Below are 22,049 nucleotides of genomic sequence, written 5' to 3' on the forward strand. Positions count from 1 at the left end.
GCTTCTAAAGTGACTTTGAGGAGAGAATTGAAGCTGAATCAAATCTGATCAGAATTCTCTAATATGTTCAAAGTGAATACAAATGTGAAGGAAAAAACTTAAATAGACAACTAGCCAAGCCAAAGTGGAGCCAAGTTCAAATTTGAACTTTGGCGCCAAGAATTTGAATTTTGAATTCAAATTCTTTGGGCTGCCATGTGCTGAATGTGAATCATGGCTAATTAAGCTTCATTTGGAGTGAATTTAAGATGCATTTGAGTGTCCACATGTGCATCCACCCTTGGCTAAAACTTGTGACTCAAATTCAACTTAAATGCATGCTAAATGAAACCTAATTTAAACTAGTTTTGCCTTATTAAGTATTCCTAAAATATTCCTACTCTAATGGCCTAAATACAATGGCCAAAAATACACAAATAAAAAGAAATAATAAAAGAAACAAAATGAGCCCAATATTAGGTACCAAAAGCCCAAAGGCCCATGAAGCCCAAAACTAGGCCCAATAAGCCTATGACCCAAAAATGCTACTCTATGTGGTCCAAAATACAAGACCAAAATATATGAAATCTATACTAATATAATATATACAAAATAAAATAAAAATGGCTATCTCAAGGTCTGGCCCATGTGAAGAACAAATTGGGCCTCCTAGGCCCATCGGGCCCATTGGGCCTTGACTGGCCCAAATTTTCATGTCTAGCCCATTCCTCTTGGTTCCTTCAAGATGTCACCTGTTGGCCTCCTTGGCATGATTCCAACACCTTGAGCCTTGTTGGTAAGAGACATTCTCATGAAACAAGTGGGTTTGAGCCAAGTTGGGGGTAAATGTATGTAGTCTTCATGTGGTTAGAGTTGTATAGGCAAAGTGTTGTTCTCTGTGTATATATTGTTCTAAAAAAAAGAGTTAAATTTATAATCAAGGTTCCTTGTTACCATTCCATCAATTATTGTAATATTCTAAAAGAGAAGGAACCAGTAGATACAATCAAAAGAGGGATGAGACATAAGAGTAAAGAGAATTCAAGCAAGTGCAAGAATTTGGTATTAACCCATATGAGTGATAATGTCTCTTGCCAAATAGGCCTTTGAATCTCTAAAGAAAAACCAAGTTCTCTTATAACCAGGCCACATTACAACCCTCTTTAAGTCCTTAGTGATCCCTGTTTAGTTCTAACAATAGACTTGTGGGAGATGAATAACAAAGCAAACTTAGTGTGTTTTGGTGCATGAAAAGAGAGAAACACTCACCCTTCACAACATATTATTGAGAGATACACAATTGTGATGAAAATTTTAGTGCCTTTGACTGAAAACAATGGAAGATGAGTGGATATTTCGCTTGAGTATGCTTGATGTTCATGATTTTTGTTATTATGTGGGCACCATTTGTAGTGACTTGCATGTAAGCATACTGGATTTTGCAAACAATGCTTACATTGGACTCTTTGAAACCATGTAAGTGCATTAACATATTTTTTGGGTGACACTTGAAGTGATTCACTGGGTATATAAGTTAAGATATATTATTTCCTTAATCAAGACTTTTTGTTTGAGGACAAACAAATTTCTAAGTTGGGGGTAGCTTGATAAGTGTCTAATTAGTTTGATGAAATTTAAATTTGAGACACTTATCTAGCACACTTTTTGTATATATTGATATAATTTTGGCAAATACATTAAGAATCAAAGATGGGCTCTTAATTTACGTTATTAAGAGCAAATTTTCCTCTTATTTTGTAGTTTTTGAAGTCTGGAGGCAAACGGCTCCGCCCTTCAAAAGGGATGAGCGCTTTCAAGCTAGAGAGCCCTTCAAAAGTGCACCAAACTGGAGGCGCTCAGCCGTTCTGAAGCGCTGAGCGGTTTTGGCCCTGGAAGAAGGAGTGCTCTCTGCCTTCTAGGCGCTCAGCGAATCTGAAGCGCTCAGCCCTTGGCTTGCTTAATAGTGAAGAATCTCTCAGGCGCTCAGCGGATTTGAGGGGCTCAGCCCTTCGTATTACTTCATGATGAAGAATTCTTCAAACCGCTCAGCCGTTTCAAGGTGCTGAGCAGATTCTTGTCTTTCCTACCTATTCTGTTTTAATTCCAACACTTATAAAAGGGCAGAGAAGAGAAAAAAACAGGATCAAAAGTGGCACGAAGAGAAGAACAGAGAGGAACCAGGAAACAGAGCACCTTGGAGCTTGTGGGGACGCAATTCTTCAGAGGATCTCTTTCTTCTACCTTTCTTCTTGTTGTTTTGTGATTTCTTGTACCATGGAAAGCTAAAGCTCTAGGGTTGGGATTGATGTAATCATTGAAATCCTTTGTATTCCTCTTTGATTCATATATATATATCTCATCTATTACTCAATGTTAGTGATTTGTTTCTATTCTTAATGCTTTGATGAACTGATCATTTATCTTTGATTTCGGATTTTGAATTTGGTTGGAAAACTTTTTCTGAATCTAGACTTAGAACGAATCGCCTATTAGTTTCAAAATTCAGGAATGATTTTTGGAATTAATAGTTGTAAGAAGTTCTGACTCTTAATGCAGGATATTTAACTGAATGAAGTGAGGAATCATTCATTGAGTTAAATATCTTAGAATTTCTTATGCCAAGGAATTGGGTCTGAATGAATATAGAGAACTCAATGGCCATGAGTAATGGAATCATTTGAAAGAATCAATAGGAATGAATAGGAAGGAGATTGATGAAATCTAATCCCAATTGTTTCTCATATCTATTTTTCTTAAATCTAATCTGACTCTTGGTTACTTAAGTTTGATCTACCATTCACATCAAATTTTGAATATGTGTGATTACTGAAGTTTTAAATTTACAAGTACCAATTAGTATAATAGAAATCAAAGCTTAATTAATAAGTCCTTGAGGATCGACAACCTTTTAACTATATTACAGAGACTTGGGTGCGCTTGCTTAGAAAACCAACAGCGACCACCAAAATCGGTCGCTAAATTGCTAAAATTGGTCGTTATTTACCTTAGTGACCAAATTAATGACCGAATTTAAGTAGTCGCAAAAACCTTGGTTGCAAAGCTATATAGATACCGAAAATTTTGGTCGCTATTTAGCGACCAAAAATTTGGTCGCAAAATGGTTGCAATGATTTTGGTCGCTACAAACACTCATATTTGCCCTTCCAAGGATTCTATTTCACAATACTTCACTTTCAGCATGTCTTGTCCTTAATTGTTTTGTCCTATATTACTCCAAGTCAAGCACGCTTAATTGTGGAGTTCTGATGAGATAAGCTACCGAAAAGCAGATGCATGTTGTTAGTATAAGTAGCACAAATTAATTCATTTAACTCATCCTCAACTATACAATATCAACTTATACTATCGTTGGATCCTTCTCATTTTGATGTGTCTGGACCGTTATAATATATAATAATATATAATAATTATATTACTGATAATAATAATTATTATATTATATTTAATTAATCTTTATTTATATATATACTTATTTTTATAATTAACAATCTACTTATTTCTATTTAAAATTAATATTATGATACAATTTAAATTATTTATTATAAATTTAAAAGTTTAAATAATAATTTTTATATTTTAAAATGAGAAGGATTATAATAACACTGGTATAACCTTTACTAAGTATTACACTGTGTAACACCCCAAATTTTATACAATAGTTAATTATTATTTTTATATTTATAAAAATTATTTTCTTATAGTTATTAATTAATAAAAAGGGTTTTTATAGAACATTTTAGAGATTTTTTTTAAATATTTATAAAAAAAATAATCTTTATATGAAATTCTGTTTTTTTTAGGCCTAGAGCGGGTTGTTCCAAAAACTGGAACGGACCGTTCTAAACGATGAAAGTAAACTATTTTTAAAGGACCAGAACGGGCCGTTGCAAATGGTGGAACGGGCCGTTCCAAATTAGTAAAGAGGCCAAATTTGGTTATTCCAAAACGGGTTGTTTCCAAAGTGAAATGGGTCGTTCCAAGATTCTAAAAATGCCTAAAATCCTTAGTTGGAAACGGGCCGTTCCAATTATGGTTAATGTGTGTTAAAATCAACCCCAAAATGGGTCGTTCTGATTTTGAGAACGGGTCGTTTTGATTTTTAAAATGGGTCGTTCTAATTTTGAGAACGGGTCGTTCTAGTTGTAAATTTTGCGTATAACGGATGGGTCTAGAACGGGTCGTTCTGGTTTGAGAACGGCCCATTCCGGCCTCCCCTGAATGCCTATAAATAGGAGGGAGGGGCTGTGAAAAATTATAACTGACCGAGGGTGAAAACTTAGAGAGAGAAAAAGAAAGAGAGAGAGAGAGAGAGAGAGAGAGAGAGAGAGAGAGAGAGAAAGAAAGAGAGAGAGAGAGAGAGAGAGAGAGAAAGAGAGAGAAAGAAAGAAAGAAAAAGGGAATCCAGAGGAGGAGATTAGCAAGGTTTTGCTCTAGTTTCAGCTCCTGCTTATCGAGGTAAGGGGGGAGTGAGAAACCTCACTCGGGGGTGTGGGAATAATTGTTGGGTGCCCCCAATCTATTGCCTGATGCATGTTTCTAGGAACATGCAAAGTATGAATATGTTCTGTTTTACTTTCTTATTACTCTACTGTGTTCCTTGTTGGAGATGATGAATGAATATGTAACTAATTTTGAAAATAAATAAGTTTTAATATGAACTAAAATGCTCTATGAATTTTCTGTTCGGACCTTATTAGGAATAATCATGACATTACTATGTGAAATATGAACAAATGACATGAGACATGAAAATGGACTATTGAGATAAGCTACGACTATGAGAATATGAAAAATAATGATGTGAGACAATAAATGAAATTCCGTGATAAGTGAAATGTTGAGTCAATGAAATTGTGAATGTATGACATGCATCATATACATATATAACTCTAAGTGTGCTGCTTAGGCTGCATACCTGTGATGTAACATGCTAACAAGGTGTACCTTAGGGTCACCCATGATGTAAAATGCTAACAAGGTGTACCTTAGGGTCACCCACGACGTAACATGCTAACAAGGTGTACCTTAGGGTCACCCACGACGTAACATGCTAACAAGGTGTACCTTGGGTCACCCACGATGTAACATGCTAACAAAGTGTACCTTGGGTCACCCACGACGTAACATGATGATATGATGAGAAATGTGATTATGAGACACGTGATTGGCGCCACATGCATGCATCTGTGAGTCGAGTCCATGACATCATTGCATGATGAATGACTGTGCATGTGTTATTGTTGTATGTGAAATTTGAATTTGCACTTGATTAATGTGACTGTGCTTGTATGAGTTGTGTGTGTGTTGTCTAACTGTTATTTCTACACTTGGAATCGAGTGAGATGTTTCTCACTCCCTTGTTGTTCTTGTATATGTTTAAATTATGTTGCAGCTGATCATCATCATGAGGATGTTGGTGATGAGGCTTAAGGTTTCAGTTGGGCATGCTCTGATAGGATGTGACATCGGGCATAGCTAGGCTTAGTTTAGGATGTTATTGTTTTAAAAGTCTTAGTTTTCTTTTCTTTTATAATTTATAGCGAAGGTATAACATAGATGAAGTCTATAATTGCAGTGATTGAATCCAAGGAGAATCTATGTTGAGAATTGTATGTTTAAACGTTCTTGATATATAAAAGACCAAAATGTGCATCTTTGTCATATTTTTTTTATTACATGATTTGGAAGTTATAAATTAATTCCTAACCAGGAGGCACTGTTACCTTTACTGGAATTAATCTATATTTCCTTTATTATTATTTTCATATATATATGATTTCTTGTTTTCATCAAATTGTATTGAAAACCTTAATTTCTTTTCTTTTGTAATTTCTACATTGGAGTTATGATTTATGAGTTATGAATGTGAATTTTCTACCTTATGATATTTGAGACATTTGTTTTATCCATGAAAGCAGTGTTTTAAAAATCGAACCGGTCATTGAACCGGTGGGAGTACTGGGTCAATGAGTCAATGGTTAGACCGGTGGGTCACCTATTAAACCGCATGACCCGGTTTCTATTAAAAAAAATTAAAAAAAATATTATTATACATATTTCATACCTATAAATTAAAAAAAAATCATATCATACCTTAAAAGAAACTTCAAAAAAATTACAAACACATTTTAACATAATTTTATAACGTTAAAAACAGTTCCACTCAAGCACAAAAAAGGGAAAAACATAGAAATGTCATCAATCTTCTTTCTTTTTTTCCCTGCACAAAATCTTTGCTTCTTTCGTTTTTTTTTTCATTTACCAAATGCATCCTCTCCGTTCCATAATTAAACCCGCACATAAATGTTAAACCTTCCTCCAATTGAATGCACCGGTGAGAAAGACTCTATATTTAAAACGAATTCCAATCAACACCAAGATCCCAATTTAAATGAAACACGATTTCAGCAACAACCCAGTTAAAAGCTTTCAAAAAACACTCGTTCCAATGACTGAAAACCAAACCTTAGGGAGATGCTGAGCAGACACGGTGATGCTGCAGTGGTGCGTGCGACTATGCGGTGGTGTAGGCGTGCAGTGGTGCGGCTGTGCAGCTGTGTGGCTATGCAGCAGTGCGGCGGTGCAGCTGTGCAACGATCCGAAGGAACAACGATTGTGGCTATGCAACTGTGTGCGGCGATTGTGGCTTAAAATCAAACTGAAAAACAAAACTTAGGGTTCTCAAAGATGAAGCTTAAGCGTGCAGCTAGCAAATGCGAGAGACATTTCAAGGTTTTAATTTTTAAATTAAAAAACGACGCCGTTTAAATTTTTTTTTTTCCAAAAAAAGTGATGACCCGGTTTGGGTCTTGAGACCCGCGAGTCACTGGTTCAACCGGGTTTTTAGTCGGGTCACACCGAGTCAGACCGAGTCAGCTGCACGTCCGGTCTGATCACTGGTTCGACTCGGTCCAACCACCGGTTTCCGGTTCGACCGGTTCGACCGCCCGGTCTGAACCGAGTTTTACAACACTGCATGAAAGATGTTGTCAACTATGAAAGATTTTATTTACTCAAAAAGAAAAAGGAAAAACATTGTTTATATTTATTGTGTATTAATGTTGGGGTAGAGGGTGTCACACACTGCTCAATAACTTTATATTAAATGTGAATTTTGTAAATCCAACTGTTAGATTGAAAGTTTATATCACTTTATATGTTTATATAAAGTTTTGTTAAAATTGAACAACTTGAAGGAAATCAAAGTGCTCATATTTTAGTATATTTTGAAATGTATATATTACATCAATTTTATTTTACAAGAATGAAGTATCAAATCATCTTGAATTCATATAAAATTTTGTCTATATGATTTAAGAGTAAAAAACTTTCAATCTAACGGTTGAATTTATAAAATTCACATTTAATATAAAGTTATTGAGCGATGTAATACTTAGTAAAAGTTACATCAGTGTTATTATAACCTTTTTCTTTTAAAATATTATTTTTATAAATTAAATTTTAACATTTTAAATAAATTATTAATTAACTTAATATATTTATTCATCTTAAATCTAAGATATAAAATTCAAAAAATGTATTTATCCTTGTTTTATTTTATAATTATCAACAATTACTAAAATACTAATTTAAAATCTTATCAAGTTATATCATAATATTTTCATATCAAGTTTAAAGCCAGATATTAATTATTTATAAAATATGTTAATTTGTGTTGGGATTTTATTTCAACACAAAACTTTAAAATACATGTGCGAATAATCAAAAAGAACAAGCGGGTGGTTTGCCCAATTAGTTAAGGAGGAAGACTTAATATTTTCTCCACGTAAGTATGAGTGTGGATTCGAGCTCTACTGTCAGCAATTTTAACCTTTTTAAACAAAGGAGGTGTATATATCATAAGTTATGTAACACCCCAGTTTTCAAAAAGGTTATTATTATTTATTATTATTATTATATGGTATTTGGTCATAATTATTTTAATAATTATAGAGGAATATTATTTTGTAAGTTTTAAATAATTATTGTGTTGGACAATTATTTTGTGCGTATTAAATAAGTATTTTTATTAGCATTTTTAAATAAATATTTATATGTTTTAAGAGAAGGTTGATTTTATATGATATTTTGTTATTGAAATTATATTATTATATTTTGGGTCAGAAATATATTATTATTATAGAGGAAAAATATTTTATAATATACATGTATTTATTTTATTTAATTATTTTGAGGAAAAAGAGAAGTGAGTTAGAAGAGAAGGAAAATGGGTTGGGTTGACCTAGCCCAATGGATTAATTTTAAGAAAGGAGTCAGGTAGCATTAACCCTATGTGCCTCATTTGCGTTCTGAAAGGTTAGGGAAAAAAAAGGAGAAACAAAGAGCTATAAGGAAGAGTACTCAGGAACGATCTTAGATCACACCAAGACCATTTGTGACACCCTTACTACCCTAACACATATATTATAACAATGTAAATAAGCTAAAGAATAAATTTTTCAACGTTGGTAAAAGGGTTCATATAAAAACCTTCACAAATGTTCTTCAATATCTAAAATGATTGAAAATAAATAAATTAGAAAATAAAACCTAAGAGTTTACAAATTATTTTTTTAAAATAATAAATACAGCTCCAAATCCATATAAAAACTTCATGTCCTAGAAATCTTCTGCCCCGATGTCACAATATCAGAGCATACCCACAATTCAACCGTTGGCATTCTAGTGCCACTCATAGCCGGATCTTCCTCACCTAAAACATCCACAAGTTGTACGGTGAGAAAAGAAAACATCTATATGGAAAACACACAAGGAAAAACATAACATAATCTCATCATAACTCCTTAATGAAATATTCACAAGCATTTATATATATCATAATTTATCAATCATTCATCATCTTCACATCTCAATTACATCAATCCATCACAATCCACACAAATCTTACAATTAACATTATGCCAAGGCCACGCCACATTTGACACAAGTGATACGGGTTAATTGCCTCACTTATCCCACACCATGCTAGGGGCACACTCGTCCTTGTAACATCACTTACTCAAGATTCGTCTCATCCCTGGTCATTAGTGTGAGGAACCACAATCACATTACAATCCACACAATCTCTTACAATTAACCCTATGTCAAGGCTTCCATATTTGACATAAGTGATGCGTGTTAATTGCCTCACTCATCCCACACTATGCCAGGGGCACGCCATCCCTGAAGCATCACCTAACCAGGGTCATCTCATCCCTGGTCATATGTGTGAGGAACCACAATCACAATCATATTTACATCCATACAACATCTCATCTCATAGCTCAATTTCTTATCACATACACAATTTCATATCACGTACAAAACAGATAAGTCCAACAAAATAAGGATTTACACACCCCTCAGGCAATTCACATCTAGATCATCAATTCTTATCAAGTAATATAACAATAACATTCATAAATTAATACAATAATCAATAGAATTACCAATTTAATATAATCTTAACATAACGGTAAAACCCTCAATTATTCCAAAATCTAACTCCTAGGAACTTTTCTACAATTTCGTTCTCTCTCCCAGATCATCATTCTTACAAATTATTAGCATATTTCTAATCCTCAACACATACAGAATCTAGTGGGATCATCAATTCCTCAAACAAAAATAATCCAATTTTCTAAAACCTAACTTACAGGCACTTTTCTACAATTTTGTTCTCTCTCCCCGATCATCATTCTTACTAATTAAATATATATTTCTAATCCTCAACACATACAGAATTTAATGGGATCATCAATTTCTCAAACAGAAATAATTATAAAATTACTCATAATCTTAAGGAACTCTTCCTCTACTCAATTCCCTCATGTAACTCTACATACAAATAATCCCTTTTTCCTCGTACCTAGATAAAAATAGTTGAAACTAAAATAGAGATATCCTTGGTCTCCTCCTCTGAGTGCCCCTCGATCTTCAGAGAGTGTAGAAGGAAAAGAAGAGAATGTAGAAGAAAGAAGTCAGAACTAAAAAGTGTGATTTTGAGAGTGTCAAAGCGCTCTATTTATAGGCATCAGGCGTCGCCGGAATGGCTCGTTTCAAATCCGGAACGGCCTGTTCTAGACTCTGAAGGCATGTGTAAAATTCACATCCAGAACGGCCCGTTCTGGGGTTGCACTTAACCCACAACGAGGATGTGAAATGCGATGAGATGAGATAATCCATGACTATGAGAATGTGAAATGTGATAAGACATGAAATTCCATGACAAGTGAAGTGATGAGTCCATGAGGTTGTGAACGTGTGACATGCATCATGAGCTAATCAGGTGTACCTTTTGGTCACCAAGTGATGTAACAAGCTAACCAGGTGTACCTTTTGGTCACCAAGTGATGTAACAAGCTAATCAGGTGTACCTTTTGATCACCAAGTGATGTAACAGGTGTACCTTGTGTCACCTAGTGATGTAACAAGTTAACAAGGTGTACCTTGAGTCACCAGTGATGAAATGATGAGAAATGTGATTATGAGACACGTGACTAGCGCCACATACATTTATGAGTTGAGTCCATGAGATTATTGCATAATAAATGACTGTGCATGTGTTACTGTTGTATGTGTAATTTGAATTTGCACCTGAATATTGAGTAGCTATGGCTATGATTGTTATGATTCGTGTGTGTGTTGCCTGACTGTTATTTCTACATCTGGAATCGAGTGAGATGTTTCTCACTCCCTTGTTGTTATTTGTACATGTTTAAATTGTTTTGCAGATGATCATTAGCACGAGGATGTTGGTGACGAGGCTTAAGCTTCAGTTGGGCATGCTCTGATAGGATATGTGACATCGAGGCATAACTAGATTTAGTTTAGGATTCCTTATTGTTATTCTATTTTGGAAAAGATTCATTTTGCTATAAATTCTGCATTTGACTATATTTGAAGTATACGAATGTGAATCCTTTACTCTTATGTTAATGGATTTATTGTTTTAATTATAAAGATTTTATTTAAATCAAGAATATGTTTCATATATACGTCGGGGTAGAGGGTGTCACAAGTTAAATACTATGAACATCTTTAAGTAAATTAAAATCAAAAGATAATAATTTTTTTAAATTACTAAAAAACATTTCATTTTATAATTGTTTCTCAAATTCTTATTTTTGTAAAGTCAATTGCTTTTAAACAATGAAACTAACACGATTATATCAATTGAATTAAATGGTTAAGTCTAACTTTTAAAATAACAATTGAAATAAAATAAGATTCATGAAAATAATTTCAAAATATATTAGGTAAATAATTTTTATATATAATAAAATTAAAGACAAGGATTAAAATAATCAATGGAGTTAATGTAATATTCATTTATAAATATTTAAATAAATTATAAGTAGCAATGTATTATTTAATTGATGTTTAAATAATATTTTATAATATCTAAATGAATTGATTTTTAAGATAAACTATTATATACATATTTAATTAATATAATTTTAAAAAATATATGTATAATTAGATATATTTTAAATAAATATTTTTATATTAAAAATTAATTTATCATTAAACAAAATAAAAATATTTCAAAATATGGTTGTTGTTGAATATGTTTCCCATGGTGGGATCATATTCATATATAATAATAGAATCATGTCTCTTCAAAGAAGCAATATCTACCTCAAAGTAGTACGAGCATAATCGAAGATAGATGGTATAACGTATTTTAAGTAATTGATCTCATGCATTATTGGTATATATATTTATATATATAATTTAGTTTATAATTTTTATTTATTAAACTAATGGAACATTTATATTTTTTTATCAATTTTAGATTTGTTTGATAAATTTGTATTAATCCTTATACAAGCCAATTATTTTTAATTTGATGGAACTAACGTGTTTATATCAATTGAACTACATGTTTAAGTCAATTTTAAAAATAATAATTAAAATAAAATAAGATTTATGAAAAGAAGTTTATTTACCTTAACAAAATTGGAAAGCACAATAAATTATGTATTTTCATATTATCTAATAATATAATAAAATATTAAGCATGATAAAAAAAATAAATTTTTCAAGAAAAAAATAAATAAATTTTCTAGATAAATTATTATTTAAATTAGTCTAATTTTTTTTAAAAATATTCCATTAAAAATATTATTATTTAATTTTATTTTATAGTATTATGTTTCTCATTTTTTAATACATCATGATACTCATGTTCTTGGTGTTAGCTTCCATGCTTCAAGTCTTTCATTTGGACATGATCCAAAGACTGTGATGACAACTCTTTGCTTCTTCCGCTTCTGGCTTGGCTTTGGTATTGGTGGAGACTATCCACTTTCAGCAACCATAATGTCTGAGTATGCTAATAAGAAGACACGTGGTGCCTTTATAGCAGCAGTGTTTGCCATGCAAGGGTTTGGAATTTTGGTAGGAGGTGTGTTTGCAATTGTAATAGCATTTGTGTTCGTTAGAATAGTGGATTAAGCCTAACTCAACCCTACAAAACCGGCTTGTAAGGTGAGGGTTGCTTTCCACTTATATACTATTCAATTGCCTAATCTCTAGTCGATGTGGGACTTGAGTTTTTCCCAATACACCCCCTCACGTCCAGCACTATTGGGCTTGGTACGTGGATAAATGGTAGGTGGCCCTTTTTAATGATCTAGGATTGGCGGGACTTGGGTTTTTCCCAATACACCCCCTCATGCCTGTGAGGCATGCATCAATGGTGGGTGACCCATTTTTAAAGTGGATCTAAATGGCTTTGATACCATGTTAGAATAGTGGATTAAGCCTAACTCAACCCTACAAAACCGGCTTACCTTACAAGCTGGTTTTGTAGGGTTGAGTTAGGCTTCAATCCACTATTCTAACATGGTATCAGAGCCATTTAGATCCACTTTAAAAATGGGCCACCCACCATTGATGCATGTCTCATAGGCATGAGGGGGTGTATTAGGAAAAACTCAAGTCCCGCCAATCCTAGATCATTAAAAAGGGCCACCCACCATTTATCCACGTACCAAGCCCAATAGTGCTGGACGTGAGGGGGTGTATTGGGAAAAACCCAAGTCCCACATCGACTAGAGATTAGGCAATTGAATAGTATATAAGTGGAAAACAACCCTCACCTTACAAGCCGGTTTTGTAGGGTTGAGTTAGGCTTCAATCCACTATTCTAACAGTTCAAGACCAAGTTTAGTGCTCCACCCTATGAGGTTGATCCATTGGGGTCAACTGTTCCACAAGCAGACTATGTTTGGAGGATAATTCTGATGGCAGGGGCACTTCCTGCTGCATTGACTTACTATTGGAGATTGAAGATGCCAGAAACTGCTCGCTACACTGCCTTAGTTGCCAAGAATATGGAGCAGGCTGCAACAGATATGTCTAAGGTTATGCAGGTGGAGATTCAAGTTGAGCCAGAAACTGAGGAGAAAGCACAAGGCCAGTATGGATTGTTATCAAAGGAGTTTCTTACTCGTCATGGACTGCATCTGCTTGGAACAACTAGCACCTGGTTCTTGCTTGACATTGCATTCTACAGCCAAAATCTGTTCCAAAAGGACATCTTCAGTGCAATTGGTTGGATCCCTTCTACAAAAACCATGAATGCTCTTGAGGAGGTTTTCAGAATTGCAAGGGCTCAAACTCTTATTGCTCTCTGCAGCACAGTTCCGGGTTACTGGTTTACTGTGGCTTTCATTGACAGGATAGGAAGATTTATCATTCAATTGATGGGGTTCTTCTTTATGACTGTCTTTATGTATACTCTTGCCATCCCCTATGATTATTGGACTCTTAAGGAGAACCGAATAGGTTTTGTGGTTTTGTACTCTCTCACCTTCTTCTTTGCAAACTTTGGGCCTAATGCTACCACATTTGTTGTGCCAGCAGAGATTTTCCCAGCTAGATTTAGATCTACTTGCCATGGAATATCTTCAGCATCCGGGAAGCTTGGTGCTATGGTTGGGGCATTTGGATTTTTGTATTTGGCACAGAACCAGGACAAGAGCAAAACAGATGCAGGGTACCCTGCAGGTATCGGTGTGAAGAATTCACTAATTGTGTTAGGTGTTGTCAACATTTTAGGCTTCCTCTTTACTTTCTTGGTGCCTGAGGCGAAGGGTAGATCTTTAGAGGATATTTCTGGTGAGAATGAAGAAGTTCAAACCAATAAGGGTTAAAATAGTGCCACAACAATCACATGGTGGCAGCCAGAAATGTAATAGTTTAATGTTTTCTTTGTTTAGGTTATCAGTGTTGTGTTACTAAAATAAAGTCGAGTCTTAATTAAAATCATGAATTTCATTAAATATATTATTTACTCATTTCTTATTTAAAATATAATATTAAATTATTTTTAAAAAATGAAAAGTTATAATTAACATTATCTAAATATAGAATACAACGAAATAAATAAATAAATAAAATGTTACATAATAAGTAAGAAGGATAAAAATATATAATTTCATTTCATTCAAATACAAAATATTAATAAATATCATTAAAATAAAATATATTTTAATAATATTATTAAAACAAAAATTAATGGGATATAAGATAATAAGAGAGATAAAGATATAAGGAAAGAGAGAGGAAGAGAGGAAGGAGACTAAAGTGACATAGAGAAAGTGGGAAGGGAGAGAGGAAGAGAGGGGGAGTGAGAGGGAGAAAGACAAAGAGAGAGGGAGGCAGAGAAAAAGATAAACAGAGAGAGGAAAAAAAGAGGAGTAAGAGTGAGAAAAATAAAGAGATAATTAAAAAGTTGAAAATTTATAATTAATATTATCTAAATATAGAATAGAACAAAATAAATAAATAAATAAAATGTTACATAATAAATAAGAAGGATAAAAATATATAATTTTATTTCATTCAAATAAAAAAATAAATATTAACAAATATTAAAATAAAATACTTTAATAATATTATTAAAATAAAAATTAATGAGATATAAGAAAGATATGGAAAGGAAAGCATGAGGAAGGAGAGTGAGAGTGACATAGAGAAAGGAGGGAAGGAGAGAAGAAGACAGGGGAAATATATTTTTTCTTTTATATTTTTTCTTTTTCTTCTTTTCCAAACGTATTTTAACAATATTTGTTTATTATTTTAAAAAATTTGTAATTTTTTTTCTTTTTCATTTTGTTTTTCTTTTGTGACTCATTTTTTTTTTCTAATTTTTTTTAGCACCTTTTTTTCATTTTTTTTTTCATTTTTTTAAAAACTTTTCTTTAAAAAAACGGAGTTTTTTTTTAATCTTAATTATTTTTATCTAAATTTATCTTAAAATATACTATTAATTTATTTTTAATTTACTGAACTATTCTAGGTTATTTTTAAAAATCTTATTCTTTTTTGTAGATTATTAATATATTTTAAAAGTTCAACTCTTAAAATAAATATATTTTAATTTTTTTTTTATTTTTATAAAAAAATAATTTTTTTATAAAATTAAACCATTTTAGATGTTGAAACAACTGATAGCGACACTATTAAAGTCGCTACAGCTAGTAGCGACTTGTATGTGGCTAAATTTAAGCTGTCCTATTTTAAAAAAATTATATGTGGCACGTGACACTGTAGTAAACTACCTCAAAGGCATAAATAATTTCAAAACAGTGTCATTTACATAATTAATTTTAAAAACTATCCTACAATGGTCAATCAGCCTTGATCAGGAGATGCAGAAGATTGCAAATGCCAATCGCAATTATAGTTGCAGGAAAAATAACGAGATAATGACAAAAGCATATTAATTAATTTCCTTTTAACCTCCTTAGAGCATCTTTAACCAATAAATCTATTAAAGTTTCACTTGTACTTTTTAAATTATGTTTTACTTCTCTATCTGGTCACGTCACATTCATACTTTAAATTGTGACACCCTCTACCCCAACATTAATACACAATAAATATAAACAATAATTTTTTGTTTTTGAGTAAATAAAATCTTTCATAGTTGACAACATCTTTCATGCATAAAACAAATGTCTCAAATATCATAAGATAGAAGATTCACATTCATAACTCATAAATCATAACTCCAATGTAGAAATTACAAAAGAAAAGAAAACTAAAGTTTTCAAAACAATTTAATGGAAATAACATCCTAAACTAAGCCTAACTATGCCCTGATGTCACATATCCTATCAGAGCATGCCCAACTGAAGCCTTAAGTCTAATCACCAACATCCTCATGATGATGATCACCTGCAACATAATTTAAACATATACAAGAACAACAAGGGAGTGAGAAACATCTCACTCTAATTCAGATATAGCAATAAATGTTAGGCAACGCACACACAGTCATAACAAATACCACACAAGTTACACATAACCAATCATAACTATCAAGTTATAAATACATTAGAATACATATACATTCACTTATCATGCAATAATGTCATGGACTCAACTCATAAGTGCATGCATGTGGCGCTATACAGAAGTTTACATTTCTCATCACTGGTATGCTGCACAGCAACATACCTGGGCACGTTCATTCATGAATACATCACTGGTCAGTGGTGACCAAAGGTACTCCTAAAATATCTCAATACATCACTGGTATGCGGCCTAAGCAGCACACTTGGAATAAGTCATTTCATCACATAACTTGTTACATCACTGGTATGCGGCCTAAGCGGCACACCTGGAATAAATTATTTCATCACATCATTTCATCACTGGTGAAGGTACACCTGGAATACATCATTTCATCACTAGTATGCGGCCTAAGCGGCACCCCTGGAGTTATATATGTATATGATGCATGTCATACATTCACTATTTCATTGACTCAACATTTCACTTATCACGAAATTTCATTTATTGCCTCATGTCGTCATTTTTCATATTCTCATAGTCATAGCTTATCTCAATAGTTCATTCTCATGTCTCATGTCATTTGTTCATATTTCACATAGTCATGTCATAATTATTCCTTATAAGGTCCGCACAAGAATTCACAGAGCACTCTTATTCATATTAAAACTTATTTATTTTCAAAATTAATTACATATTCATTCATCACTTCCAACAAGGAACACAGTAGAGCAATCAGAAAGTAAAACAAAAACATTAATGCTTTGCATGTTCCTAGAAGCATGCATCAGGCAAGTGATTGGGGGTCAATCTGACTACCCAACAATTATTCCCACACCCCCGAGCGAGGTTACTCACTCTCCCCTTACCTCGATAAGCAAGAGCTGAAACTAGAGTAGAACCTTGCTAATCTCCTCTTCTAAATTCTCCTTGGTCTTTAGAAGGTTTAGAAGAAGAAGAAGTCAGAAGTGAATAGTATGATTTGAAATCAAGCCTTAGCCTCTTATTTATAGGCATCAAAGGTGGCCGGAACGGTCCGTTCTGAACCAGAACGACCCGTTTTGGACTCATCCGTTATATGCAAAATTTACAACTACAACGACCCATTCTCAAAATCAGAACGGCCCGTTCTAGGGTTGATTTTAACACACATTGATCATAATTGGAACGACCCGTTTCTAACTTAAGATTTTAGGCCATTTTATTAGTTTGGAATGGCCTGTTCCACTTTTTGGAACGCCCGTTCTGCTTATGGGAACGACTTGTTCCGCTTTTTGGAACGGTCCGTTTTGGGCCTAAGAAAAATAGAATTTAATTTTTCATAAATATTTAAATTATTAAAAAAATCTCTAAAATGTTCTATAAAACCCCTTTAATTAATAAAAATAACTATAAGAAGATAATTTTCATAAATATAAAAATAATAATTATTAACTATTGTATTAGTAGAAAATTCGAGATGTTACATAAATAAATCCATTTATTTTTAACTTCAACTAAAAAAACTTATTTCTTTTAGGTGAACTAAAAAATTATTTTTTTTTTGAATGGACTCCACATATATACCTATTTATATATTTTATTATTCATGTTAATTTTAAGTTCATATATTCAAATGAAAATTTTTAAATAATAAAAATATGATACATTTTAATAAAATAAAATTTAACTTTCATCTTTAAAATACATAAAATAGAATGCAAATTAAAATTAATAATATTAACTTTTAAAATATATAAAGAAATGCAGATAACACTATCACTAAAATATAGTTTAACAAAATAAATTTTATCGCGAGATCAATTCTAATTCTTGTTTGGGATTGCCCATTAGAAAAGTTTTTTCTAAAAGAAATATATTAGAGATAAAATGATTCTTCCCCTCTTATCAAGGAGCACATCATCTCATATTTTAAAAAATACTTTTGCAGTGTATATGGACCCATAATATGAGAAGAGAAATGGGTTCTCTGTCCAACAACTCAATTCTAAAAGTAAGACCCGCACAGTTTGTCTCCAGTGATGAAAATTTGTCTTTTGAGTTTCTATTAGTACTACAAAAACACTTTTAACATCGTTATATTTACATATAGTAGAATTGATGTAAATCATAAATGCAGTAAACTTGTAAATAAATATAAAAAATACAAAGATGTTTACATCAATTAGGAGAAGAAACGATGTAAACAGGAGAAAAAGAATCCGGAAGTTGTTCTACATCGGTTTCACTTATGACCGATGTAGAAGTTGAGACCCTAATAACCACGCCCACCATGCGAAGGCACACCCTTTCACTCATCAGCAATGTGCCCAGCCGCTGAGAGCAACGACGGAGAAACAGAAGAGAGCCATGGCGTTGTTTTTGCAATCGTTTATCGATCCCAGGAAGAACTGGTTTGCCGCTCAGCACATGAAGTCCCTCTCCAAATGCCTTCGCATATACGGTTACTTCCATTTTTCCCTCTCTTCCTTTCGATTTCCAAAACCCTAATTTTCTATTCGTTTTTGAAAATTTATGGCTTTCATTAATTAGGGCTCCGATACGACAATTTGTGCGATCCTTATTACGATCTCGATGTGAAGGAGGCGCTGAATTAGCTTTGAGATAGTGAAGGAGGAGGTTGAGAAAGGGAAAGAGGATTTGGACTGGGAAATCACGATGAAGAAGTGTTTCGCTCGCATGGACGAGGAGGTGCAGAGGTGGACCAAGAGCAAGGAAGCTCCCACTTGCAGGTGCGAGCTTCAGACTCAGCACTGCGATGCCATCGGCTCCACTGCGATCGTCGTCGTCGTCACGCCGGACAAGATCATCATCGCGAACTGTGGCGAATCACGCACCGTGTTGTGCCAGAACAATGTCGCCGTTCCACTCTTCGACGACCACAAGGTAAGCAAGAGTTTTTGGTTTATTTGTTTGGGATCTGAATTGATGTGGTTGGCGCGTTGAGTACACGCGCGTGTGATTTGGTTTCATTGTGGTGACTCCACTTACGGAAGTGGAGGGAAAAAGTTGGTTGGTTTGTGTGTTGTGGGTGCGTGTTGGGCATGTGCACTAACCTTTTTGGTTTTGGTTGGGTTTGAATTTTGCGCAGCCGGATCGAGCGGACGAGTTAGGTCGGATCCAAGCCGCGAGAGGGCGTGTGATATATACTTAGATGCATTGTGTAGATTGCTAGTGCTCTTGTTGTGGATTGAACTCAATCATTTCAACATATATATTAGCGTATTTGATGATTTACTTATATTATATATTTCAAGAAGAAATAATTAAATTCTTCCTGTATTTCACTTAATTTCTGTAGCATTATTTTTGCAACTGCCCACTTGCTGGAATAGATGGGGTCATGGATATTTTGCAGTATCTGGGAATCTTGCTTTAAGGAAGGTTTTGACAAGGCTTCCGAATTCTTTGTTGGGTATGAGGAAGATAAAAGACCTGATGTAATTTTGCTCACTTTCTACAACGGTTCAAGAACCGATGTAGAATATCTTACACATTCTACGTCGTCATCTGTAACTACATCGATTTCAAAATCGATGTAGAGTAGTCAAAAGAACCGATGTAAAATTTTGTTACTGTAGTGTCAAAAGAAAATAAAATTGTTGGAGTTGCTCTTAGGAAGTTATTGAATGGGACTAATTAAATAACCACTTACTAAAGAAGTGCCACCATTTAGATGTGCCATCGATGACTATTGCAATGTAGAGGTTAATTAATACGTAGTGACTTTCTATTGTCAATACTCATTGCCAATAGTTTTGAGATTAACCAACACTTCTTATTAACGCAAAAATTGATCGGTTCACATGCAACAAGATGAAATATCCCAACACTTATATCTCTAATTTCTTATAGATGATTGTGAAACCTTAAGGATAAACATCATAATTGAAGATCTCATGATCGAGATGAAGAATTGTTTCTTTTCTCTCTAAGGGAAGACGTGAAAGTTTGGCACCAAAGTCTACTTCAAGGTGGCATCATTACTTGGTAAGACTCATCTAGTACATCCATACCTGTTTTGGCAATAGGTTACGATGTCTCTCTTTCTCTTTTTCTCCTTTTAAAGACCCTCTATGTGCTCTACTTTGAGCAACATAATAACCATCTGTTACCTCTTTCCCACTCTCCTAGTATTGTGCTACACGTAGTACGAGAAAAAGGTTGTATGCTAGCATTCTCCAAAGGTCACAAACATATCCGTAAAGGGTTAGGGTTCTTACTAGTTAATGTCTCGATCGTTGGTTGGGCCATGCAATGGACTCGTAAGGCAAGACCTAGATGCATGCATCTAGGTGACTCATAAATGTGAGGTGACAGGTCAAATTATCTGGAGGTTCAATTCTAGATCGTTCATATCAACAAAGCTCAATTGGCCATCATTTTGCATCAAACTCATCAACCTAATTATTCAACACTCGGTTCTTCTCACCCAACATCTTCAATTGTTCCTCTAGATCCTTTTAGGTCGATATCACAACTTTGGCCCGACCTTCTACGGTCAATGACAGCTTATTGACCATTGTAGTGTAGTTTTTAAAACTAATTACATAAATGATGTTTTTTTGAAATTATTTATGTTTTTTGGACAGTTTACTACAGTGTTGCTATGGATAATAGCGACACTAGTGCCACATGTAATTTTTTTTGTAACCGAGAACGACTTGAATTTAGTCACGTAGAAGTTGTTATCGGCCGTAGCGATTTTATTAGTGTCGCTATCGGCTCCTTCACCATTTAAAATGTCTCTAAATAATAAATCTTTTTTCATAGGAAAAATATATATTTTAAAATATATATTTTTTAAAACTTGATCTTTAAAAATATTTTAATTTTTTTTTACAAAAAATAAGATTTTTTAAAAATAAACCAAAATAGTTAATTGTACAAAAAATAAATTAACAGTATATTTGAAGAAAAATTTAAATAAAAAATTAAGATAAAAAAATGACAATTTTTAAAAAAAATTATTAGAAATTGGAAATTTTTTTAAAAAAAATGATAAAATAAATGTTGAGAAAAAAAGAAGAAAAAAAGAGGTTGCTATGGGCCATAGTCACACAAAGTCTATATGGGCTCTAGCGACTCTGATAGTCCATAAAAATATATATAATTTATTTAAAAAATAGTAAAAATAAATAATTAAAATACATCTGAAAAAGAAAAAAAAAAAGGAAAAATATAAAAGATAAAATTAACTAAAGAAAAAAAGTATATAAAGAAAACGCAAAAAAAAAAAGAAGTATAAAAAGTTGAGTCACATAATATAAACAAAATAAAAAAGAAAAAATGTACAAAATTTGTAAAACAATAAAAAAAATTATAAAAATACATGTGGAAAAGAAACAAAAATGAAAAATATAAAAGGAAAAAATAACTTAAGGGAAATAATATAAAAAAATGCAAAAGCAAAAAAATGAATGCTAAAATAAAATTTTTGTTAAAAAAATGATAAAAATAAATGTGGAGAAAAATACATCTAGAAAAGGAAAAAAAAAGGGAAAAATATGAAAGATAAATATAACTAAAGAAAAAAAATGTAAAAAAAAACGCAAAAAAATAAGTATAAAATAAAAATTTTAAAAAAATGATAAAAAAAATGTATAAAAAAAAAGCCGTTATGGGCCGTAGCGACATTGTGTCGCTGTGGCCCATAACGATCATTTTTTTTATGTCGCTATGACCCATAGCCACTTTTTTTTTTTTTTTTTTTTTACTTTTTCCACTTTTACCAGAGGTGC

The 22,049-nt window shown here is 32.9% G+C and overlaps 2 protein-coding genes across 4 annotated transcripts; both read left to right on the plus strand.

The window, feature by feature from the left end:
• Positions 1-12,234: 12,234 nt before the first annotated feature.
• LOC109813542 (putative inorganic phosphate transporter 1-7) lies at positions 12,235-14,812 on the plus strand. The gene is made up of 2 exons (XM_083059641.1): positions 12,235-12,450; positions 13,173-14,812. The coding sequence occupies exons 1-2, from the start codon at positions 12,250-12,252 to the stop codon at positions 14,160-14,162; spliced, it is 1,191 nt and encodes a 396-aa protein (XP_082915767.1). The 5' UTR covers positions 12,235-12,249; the 3' UTR covers positions 14,163-14,812.
• Positions 14,813-18,252: 3,440 nt separating this feature from the next.
• On the plus strand, positions 18,253-19,933 carry LOC109813541 (protein phosphatase 2C 3). Of its 3 annotated transcripts, none has more exons than XM_083059639.1 (3): positions 18,255-18,751; positions 18,841-19,194; positions 19,610-19,933. In XM_083059639.1, the coding sequence occupies exons 2-3, from the start codon at positions 18,967-18,969 to the stop codon at positions 19,685-19,687; spliced, it is 306 nt and encodes a 101-aa protein (XP_082915765.1). In that variant the 5' UTR covers positions 18,255-18,751; positions 18,841-18,966; the 3' UTR covers positions 19,688-19,933. The 3 variants fall into 3 exon arrangements, 2 of the variants coding, with proteins under 2 accessions (XP_082915766.1, XP_082915765.1); XR_014427821.1 differs by having other exon boundaries at positions 18,269-18,751; positions 19,400-19,933; XM_083059640.1 differs by having other exon boundaries at positions 18,253-19,194.
• The last annotated feature ends 2,116 nt before the right edge of the window (positions 19,934-22,049 follow it).

Source organism: Cajanus cajan, chromosome 7, assembly GCF_000230855.2.
Source record: "Cajanus cajan strain Asha chromosome 7, NIPB_CcT2T_4, whole genome shotgun sequence".
In the NCBI taxonomy this organism is placed as follows: domain Eukaryota; kingdom Viridiplantae; phylum Streptophyta; class Magnoliopsida; order Fabales; family Fabaceae; genus Cajanus; species Cajanus cajan.

Coding starts and splice junctions, on each gene's coding strand:
- LOC109813542 (XM_083059641.1), top strand. CDS start 12,250: ATGACAACTCTTTGCTTCTTCCGCTTCTGGCTTGGCTTTGGTATTGGT. Junction 12,451..13,172: donor CATTTGTGTTCGTTAGAATA/GTGGATTAAGCC, acceptor TTCAAGACCAAG/TTTAGTGCTCCACCCTATGA.
- LOC109813541 (XM_083059640.1), top strand. CDS start 18,967: ATGAAGAAGTGTTTCGCTCGCATGGACGAGGAGGTGCAGAGGTGGACC. Junction 19,195..19,609: donor CACTCTTCGACGACCACAAG/GTAAGCAAGAGT, acceptor TAATTTCTGTAG/CATTATTTTTGCAACTGCCC.